Raw genomic sequence first — 10,000 nt, 5'->3', positions numbered from 1 at the left:
GAGGAAGAGGAGGACGATGAGGAGGAAGAGGAGCTGTACAAGACCCAGACCAACGGCATCAGTGACGGTATTGCCTGAAATTATTATTATTATCATTATTAATAATAATAATATGTGTTCATAGAGCGCTGGGTGACGCGTCTGGTTGTTTCTGCTCTGGTTCAGAGGAGCAGGAGGACGGGGAGAAGGCCGGCCCGTCTCGAGCACAACCCGGCTGCGGCGATTCGTCGGCAAAAGGTCAATCGGACGAGACCGCTACCGCAGAGCGCCCCCCCCGACGCCGACCACGTGCTGCCCTCATTGGACAATGGCGACACGGCGCCCGAGAGCCAGCTTGAGCCCGTCTGCGGCGTCAATCCCACCGGGGACTCGAGTAGCGAACCGCCAGCGGAGTCGCCACGTCCGCCGCAACACGAGACCGGAGAAGAAGAAGAAGACAAGCAGGAGGAGGCGTGTTCTCCGAGCCCGCCAGCCAATGAGCAGCCGGCGAAGAGGAAGGTGTGTCGCAAGAGGAGGAAGAGTCTGTTCACCATCCAGGCGGTGAACTCCAACGGGACCACGGAGAGAGGGACGGGGGAGGGAGGGAGCGCCGTGTCCTTCAGTTGTAAGCCTACACACACACTCACTCACAAGTCACGTCATGCACCATGCATTATACACCATGCATCATACACCATGCATCATACACCATGCATCATACACCATGCATCATAAACCATACACCATGCATTATACACCATACACCATGCATCATACACCATGCATCATAAACCATACACCATGCATCATAAACCATACACCATGCATTATACACCATGCGTCATGCATCATACACCATGCATCATACATCATACACCATACACCATGCATCATACACCATGCATCATACACCATGCGTCATGCATCATACACCATGCGTCATGCATCATACACCATGTACCATGCATCATACACCATGCATCATACACCATGCATCATACACCATGCATCATACACCATGTACCATGCATCATACACCATGCATTATACACCATACACCATGCATCATACACCATGCATCATACATCATACACCATGTACCATGCATCATACACCATGCGTCATGCATCATACACCATGCGTCATGCATCATACACCATGCATCATGCGTCATGCATCATACACCATGCGTCATGCATCATACACCATGCGTCATGCATCATACACCATGCGTCATACACCATGCGTCATGCATCATACACCATGCATCATACACCATGTACCATGCATCATACACCATGCATCATACACCATGCATCATACACCATGCATCATACACCATGCATCATACACCATGTACCATGCATCATACACCATGCATCATACACCATGTACCATGCATCATACACCATGTACCATGCATCATACACCATGTACCATGCATCATACACCATGCATCATAAACCATGTACCATGCATCATACACCATGCATCATACACCATGCTTCATACACCATACACCATGCATCATACACCATGCATCATAAACCATGTACCATGCATCATACACCATGCATCATACACCATGCATCATACACCATGCACCATGCATCATAAACCATACACCATGCATCATGCACCATACACCATGCATCATACACCATGCATCATGCACCATGCATTATAAACCATGTACCATGCATCATACACCATGCATCATACACCATGCATCATAAACCATACACCATACACCATGCATCATACACCATGCATCATGTACCATGCATCATAAACCATGTACCATGCATCATACACCATGCATCATACACCATGCATTATACACCATGTACCATGCATCATACACCATGCATCATACACCATGCATTATACACCATGTACCATGCATCATACACCATGCATCATACACGATACACCATGCATCATGCATCATACACCATGCATCATACACCATGCACCATACACCATGCACCATGCATCATACACCATGCACCATACACCATGCATCATACACCATGCGTCATGCACCATGCGTCATGCATCATACACCATGCGTCATGCATCATGCGTCATGCATCATACACCATGCGTCATGCATCATACACCATGCGTCATGCATCATGTACCATGCATCATACACCATGCATCATACACCATGCATCATACACCATGTACCATGCATCATACACCATGCATCATACACCATGTACCATGCATCATACACCATGTACCATGCATCATACACCATGTACCATGCATCATACACCATGCATCATACACCATGCATCATACACCATGTACCATGCATCATACACTATGTACCATGCATCATACACCATGTACCATGCATCATACACCATGCATCATAAACCATGTACCATGCATCATACACCATGCATCATACACCATGCATCATACACCATGCATCATACACCATACACCATGCATCATACACCATGCATCATAAACCATGTACCATGCATCATACACCATGCATCATACACCATGCATCATACACCATGCATCATACACCATACACCATGCATCATACACCATACACCATGCATCATACACCATGCATCATACACCATGCATCATACACCATGCACCATGCATCATAAACCATACACCATGCATCATGCACCATACACCATGCATCATACACCATGCACCATGCACCATGCATCATGCACCATGCATTATAAACCATGTACCATGCATCATACACCATGCATCATAAACCATACACCATACACCATGCATCATACACCATGCATCATGTACCATGCATCATAAACCATGTACCATGCATCATACACCATGCATCATGCATCATACACCATGCATCATGTACCATGCATCATAAACCATACACCATACACCATGCATCATACACCATGCATCATGTACCATGCATCATAAACCATGTACCATGCATCATACACCATACACCATGCATCATACACCATGCATCATGTACCATGCATCATAAACCATGTACCATGCATCATACACCATGCATCATACACCATGCATTATACACCATGCATCATGCATCATACACCATGCATCATACACCATGCACCATACACCATACACCATGCATCATACACCATGCACCATACACCATGCATCATACACCATGCGTCATGCATCATACACCATGCGTCATGCATCATACACCATGCGTCATGCATCATGCGTCATGCATCATGTACCATGCATCATACACCATGCATCATACACCATGCATCATACACCATGTACCATGCATCATACACCATGCATCATACACCATGCATCATACACCATGTACCATGCATCATACACCATGTACCATGCATCATACACCATGTACCATGCATCATACACCATGCATCATACACCATGCATCATACACCATGTACCATGCATCATACACCATGTACCATGCATCATACACCATGCATCATAAACCATGTACCATGCATCATACACCATGCATCATACACCATGCATCATACACCATGCATCATACACCATACACCATGCATCATACACCATGCATCATAAACCATGTACCATGCATCATACACCATGCATCATACACCATGCATCATACACCATGCATCATACACCATACACCATGCATCATACACCATACACCATGCATCATACACCATGCATCATACACCATGCATCATACACCATGCACCATGCATCATGCACCATACACCATGCATCATGCACCATACACCATGCATCATACACCATGCACCATGCATCATGCACCATGCATTATAAACCATGTACCATGCATCATACACCATGCATCATAAACCATACACCATACACCATGCATCATACACCATGCATCATGTACCATGCATCATAAACCATGTACCATGCATCATACACCATGCATCATACACCATGCATTATACACCATGTACCATGCATCATACACCATGCATCATACACCATGCATTATACACCATGTACCATGCATCATACACCATGCATCATACACCATGCATCATACACGATACACCATGCATCATGCATCATACACCATGCATCATGCATCATACACCATGCATCATACACCATGCATCATACACCGTAAACCATGTACCATGCATCATACACCATGCATCATGCACCATGCACCATGCATCATGCACCATGCATCATGCATCATACACCATGCATCATGCACCATGCATCATGCATCATACACCATGCATCATAAACCATGTACCATGCACCATGCATCATACACCATAAACCATGTACCATGCATCATACACCATGCAACATACACCATGCATCATGCACCATGCATCATGCATCATACACCATGCATCATGCACCATCATACTGATGTTTCAGCGGTGACCATGTGATGTGCATCCTGTCTGCAGCTCAGCCCTACGTGGCCATCGACTGGGACCCGGAGATGAAGAAGAGGTTCTACAATGAAAACGAGGCCGAGGTCAGTGTGGTTTGTCTGTGTGGGCGTGTCCCTCCGTGTGGGCGTGTCCCTCCGTGTGGGCGTGTCCCTCCGTGTGGGTTCTGAGCCACCATCCTGATGAGGAGGGAGGAGGGATCTCTAAGGAGCCATGAGCGAGGACGCATGAGAGCAGTTTCCAGGAAGAGTTTTAACGGTCCTTCAATGTTCATCAGTTATGTGATTGAACGCTGCAGTTGATTGACTGATTGGATCAGTATACTATATCCCCCTAAAAAGTAATCGTATGTCAACAAAGGATCTTAAAAAATATAATTATATATATATTTATACTGTAGTAGTAAAGTATACTGTAGTGTCAAAGCTGTACAAAGTGATATTGGATCCTTTACAGAAGCTGAGAGAGAACATGTAGGACACCTCTTCCTCACTTCCTCTCCTCTTCCTCTGTGTAGAAGTACATGAAGCACGGCAGCATGGAGGTTCCTCAGCAGCAGACCACGGTGCAGCTGCAGGAATGCATCTCGCTGTTCACCACCATGGAGACGCTGGAGGAGGAGAATCCATGGTACCCCCCCCCCCCCCCCACCCACCCCCCCCCCCCCCACACACACACACAACACTTTACCTGGTTATTAAACCATTTCTCCTCTCTGTTCACATCATTGTTGATCATATTCATTCATGAGTTTGGGTTCTGATATTAACATTTAAGAAATGTTATGTGTGTGTGTGTGTGTGTGTGTGTGTGTGTGTAGGTACTGCCCGGTGTGTAAGAAGCACCAGCTGGCCACTAAGAAGCTGGACCTCTGGTCTCTGCCAGAGGTCCTCATCATCCACCTGAAGAGGTTCTGCTACACCAAGTTCACCAGAGAGAAGCTGGACAGCATTGTGGAATTCCCTCTGAGGTACACACACACACACAGACACACACACAGACACACACTCTCTCTCTCTGAACAGTGCGTGTGTCGTTGCAGAGACCTGGACTTCTCCGGCTGCCTGCTGAGGAAGAGTCTGTGCAATGGGGAGCCTCCGAGCCGCTATGACCTCATCGCTGTGTCCAATCACTACGGAGGACTCAGAGACGGCCACTGTAGGTCCCTTTAGCTCAGGGGTTCTCAAACTGTGGGGGAGGTATTGCAGGTTTTGGTTACGGACGTAAAACGTTGTTACTCCGTTATCAGGTTACGCTGCTCATGCGCGACTCCCTGATTCGTGGTGTTTAGCGAAAAGCCTCCGTGAGATCTCTCTGAGGTCTTTTCTGCTGTCGTCTCTCAAACAAGAAACAGATCTCAGCTCAACTTTGAGCATTAATTGAGAGCCGTGTCAAATCAACAACCCCGTTTATAAAGATGTGTAGAGGAAAGCAGCTCACTGCTCCACTGATACTGATACAACCTGACGCTCACACATGTCACTCATTGAACATGTTTCTTCAAAAAAAACACTGCTTTAGCTCAAGGTCGCTTCTCTCAACTCTGTGTGTGTGTGTGTGTGTGTGTGTGTGTGTGTGTGTGTGTGTGTGTGTGTGTGTGCGCGCAGACACCAGCTATGCGTGGAACAAGGACAGCGGGCAGTGGTACTACTTTGACGACAGCAAAGTGACATACGCCAGAGAGGACCAGATCATGGTGAGACACGCAGGAGTTAAACATACAACCACATGTAACAGTTATTACATCAGAGTTCATACTTATACATGTTAATATGAAGCTGGAGGAAACACATGTAACAGTTATTACATCAGAGTTACGTAGTGAGTTAGTTACTTGATGAGTTAGTTACGTGGTGAGTTAGTTACGTAATGAGTTAGTTACGTAATGAGTTAGTTACGTAATGAGTTAGTTACGTGGTGAGTTAGTTACGTAGTGAGTTAGTTACTTGATGAGTTAGTTACGTAGTGAGTTAGTTACGGAATGAGTTAGTTACTTGATGAGTTAGTTACGTAGTGAGTTCGTTACGTAGTGAGTTCGTTACTTGATGAGTTAGTTACGTGGTTAGTTAGTTAGTTGCTTGGTGAGTTAGTGAATAAGTGAGTTAGTTAGTTACGTGGTGAGTTAGTGAATAAGTGAGTTAGTTAGTTACTTGGTGAGTTAGTTTCGTAGTGAGTTAGTTACGTAGTGAGTCAGTTGTGTAGTGAGTTAGTTACGTGGTTAGTTAGTTGCTTGGTGAGTGAGTTACGTAGACAGTTAGTTATGTGGTGAGTTAGTGAATAAGTGAGTTAGTTAGTTACTTGGTGAGTTAGTTACTTGGTGAGTTAGTTACGTAATGAGTTCGTTACTTGATGAGTTAGTTACGTAGTGAGTTCGTTACGTAGTGAGTTCGTTACGTAATGAGTTAGTTACTTGATGAGTTCGTTACGTAGTGAGTTCGTTACTTGATGAGTTAGTTACGTGGTGAGTTAGTTATGTGGTGAGTTAGTTACGTAATGAGTTAGTTACTTGATGAGTTAGTTACGTAGTGAGTTCGTTACTTGATGAGTTAGTTACGTGGTGAGTTAGTTATGTGGTGAGTTAGTTACGTAATGAGTTAGTTACTTGATGAGTTAGTTACGTGGTGAGTTAGTTATGTGGTGAGTTAGTTACGTAATGAGTTAGTTACTTGATGAGTTAGTTACGTAGTGAGTTCGTTACTTGATGAGTTAGTTACGTGGTGAGTTAGTTATGTGGTGAGTTAGTTACGTAATGAGTTAGTTACTTGATGAGTTAGTTACGTGGTGAGTTAGTTACATAATGAGTTAGTTACTTGATGACTTAGTTACGTGATGAGTTCGTTACGTAGTGAGTTCGTTACGTAGTGAGTTCGTTACGTAGTGAGTTCGTTACTTGATGAGTTAGTTACGTGGTGAGTTAGTTACGGAATGAGTTAGTTACTTGATGAGTTCGTTACGTAGTGAGTTCGTTACGTAGTGAGTTCGTTACTTGATGAGTTCGTTACGTGGTTAGTTAGTTAGTTGCTTGGTGAGTTAGTGAATAAGTGAGTTAGTTAGTTACGTGGTGAGTTAGTGAATAAGTGAGTTAGTTAGTTACTTGGTGAGTTAGTTACGTAGTGAGTCAGTTGTGTAGTGAGTTAGTTACGTGGTTAGTTAGTTGCTTGGTGAGTGAGTTACGTAGACAGTTAGTTACGTGGTGAGTTAGTGAATAAGTGAGTTAGTTAGTTACTTGGTGAGTTAGTTACGTAGTGAGTTAGTTACGTAGTTAGTTAGTTACTTGATGAGTGAGTTACATAGACAGTTAGTTACGTGGTGAGTTAGTGAATAAGTGAGTTAGTTAGTTACTTGGTGAGTTAGTTACGTAGTGAGTTAGTTACGTAGTTAGTTAGTTACTTGATGAGTGAGTTACATAGACAGTTAGTTACGTGGTGAGTTAGTGAATAAGTGAGTTAGTTAGTTACTTGGTGAGTTAGTTTCGTAGTGAGTTAGTTAGTTGTGTAGTGAGTGAGTTATTGAGTCGGTTACTTAGTTAGGGACTGAGTGAGTTACTTCGTGAGTGTTATTGAGTGACTCAGTTGAATCTGAACTACCCACACAGAACACAGACACACTAGCAGGTGGCGGCAGCAGCTCCGTGTTCTGGATGTTAAATCTCTGTTTTTGGGAATGGTGCGTTTGAGGAACTTGTGAACATCACACCCGTCTCTCTCGTCTCAGACCAACGCCGCCTACGTCTTGTTCTACCACCGACGAGACCGGATGAGGAGGCCCACCCTGCCGGCCCCCAGCGCCGGGCCCGCCGCCGCCAACGACGTAACCTCCTCCTGCAAGGATGACGACGTCACCTCCTCCTGCAAGAACGACGACGTCACCTCCTCCTGCAAGAACGACGACGTCACCTCCTTCTGCAAGAACGATGTCACCTCCTGCAAGAACGACGTCACCTCCTCCTGCAAGAACGACGACGTCACCTCCTCCTGCAAGGATGACGACGTCACCTCCTGCAAGAACGAGGTCACCACCTCCTGCAAGGACGACGTCACCACCTCCTGCAAGGACGACGACGTCACCTCCTCCTGCAAGGACGACGTCACCTCCTGCAAGAACGAGGTCACCACCTCCTGCAAGGACGGCGTCACCACCTCCTGCAAGGACGACGTCACCACCTCCTGCAAGGACGGCGTCGCCACCTCCTGCAAGGACGACGTCACCACCTCCTCCTGCAAGGACGACGTCACCACCTCCTGCAAGGACGATGTCATCACCACCTCCTGCAAGGACGACGTCACCACCTCCTGCAAGGACGGCGTCACCACCTCCTGCAAGGACGACGTCACCACCTCCTGCAAGGACGGCGTCACCACCTCCTGCAAGGACGACGTCACCTCCTCCTGCAAGGACGGCGTCACCACCTCCTCCTGCAAGGACGGCGTCACCACCTCCTCCTGCAAGGACGACGTCACCACCTCCTCCTGCAAGGACGATGTCATCACCACCTCCTGCAAGGACGACGTCACCACCTCCTCCTGCAAGGACGACGTCATCACCTCCTCCTGCAAGGACGACGTCACCACCTCCTCCTGCAAGGACGATGTCATCACCACCTCCTGCAAGGACGACGTCACCACCTCCTCCTGCAAGGACGATGTCATCACCACCTCCTGCAAGGACGACGTCACCACCTCCTCCTGCAAGGACGACGTCATCACCTCCTCCTGCAAGGACGACGTCATCACCTCCTCCTGCAGGGACGACGTCATCACCTCCTCCTGCAGGGACGACGTCATCACCTCCTCCTGCAGGGACGACGACGTCACCTCCTCCTGCAAGGACGACGACGTCACCTCCTCCTGCAAGGACGACGTCGTCACCTCCTCCTGCAAGGACGAGGTCATCACCTCCTCCTGCAAGGACGAGGTCATCACCTCCTCCTGCAGGGACGATGACGTCACCTCCTCCTGCAAGGACGAGGTCATCACCTCCTCCTGCAAGGACGACGACGTCACCTCCTGCAAGGACGGCTCCTCGTCCTACGTTAACATGGAAACGGACTAAATAATCACTTGATTTCCTTTAAATCTGCATTCTCTCCTTCATGAGGACGAGAGGTCTCTTTTTACATGATTTATTTTAAATTATTATTATTTTCCAGCAACACTTGAACTTCCTCTGATTACTTCTTCTCCCCGTGACTCGGGTAGTTTGAGCTGCGTGAGGATCAGGACTCACCGGCACCACAAAGACATATCTATATTTATTTATTAAATGTAATACAAGATATGTACAAGCAAATAACTGTAATATAATAAAGTTAATTAGTTAAAATTATTCTGGTGGAAACACCGGGTTCCATATTTGATATTAAATATTAAAAAGGACAGTTATATATTTATAAATCACAAGTTAACGGAGCGGTTTATTAAATAATAAACTAGTTCTGATAGTCGACTTGTTCTAAATTAACTTGATAAACTAAATAACTTTCTCATGTTTATAAATGAAAGCAGTGAAGGGGATTATGGGTAATCAGAGTGTGTTTATTGCAGATAATTTAATATTGAACAAAGCTGCCGGGGAACTGATTGATTTCTTTGTATATTTTGGTTGTTTTCTGGTAT

The 10,000-nt window shown here is 46.0% G+C and overlaps 1 protein-coding gene across 1 annotated transcript in view; it reads left to right on the top strand.

Annotated features, from left to right (window-relative positions):
• The window catches only part of LOC306743590 (ubiquitin carboxyl-terminal hydrolase 11-like), a gene marked incomplete at its 5' end in the record, with an annotated part of 18,741 nt that overhangs the window by 8,402 nt on the left and 339 nt on the right, over positions 1-10,000 (top strand). Inside the window, 9 exon segments of the mRNA XM_079226118.1 lie at positions 1-67; positions 166-278; positions 280-604; positions 4,401-4,471; positions 4,903-5,015; positions 5,206-5,355; positions 5,428-5,543; positions 5,993-6,081; positions 8,100-10,000. The exon segment at positions 1-67 is cut by the window's left edge and continues 43 nt beyond it; the exon segment at positions 8,100-10,000 is cut by the window's right edge and continues 339 nt beyond it. Coding sequence (XP_079082244.1) covers positions 1-67; positions 166-278; positions 280-604; positions 4,401-4,471; positions 4,903-5,015; positions 5,206-5,355; positions 5,428-5,543; positions 5,993-6,081; positions 8,100-9,437 — 2,382 coding nt within the window. The 3' untranslated portion in view covers positions 9,438-10,000.

Source organism: Taurulus bubalis, assembly GCF_910589615.1.
Source record: "Taurulus bubalis genome assembly, chromosome: 11".
Classification (NCBI taxonomy): domain Eukaryota; kingdom Metazoa; phylum Chordata; class Actinopteri; order Perciformes; family Cottidae; genus Taurulus; species Taurulus bubalis.
The sequence above is the reverse complement of the archived record's forward strand: the minus strand, read 5'-3'. Positions and strand labels throughout refer to the sequence as shown.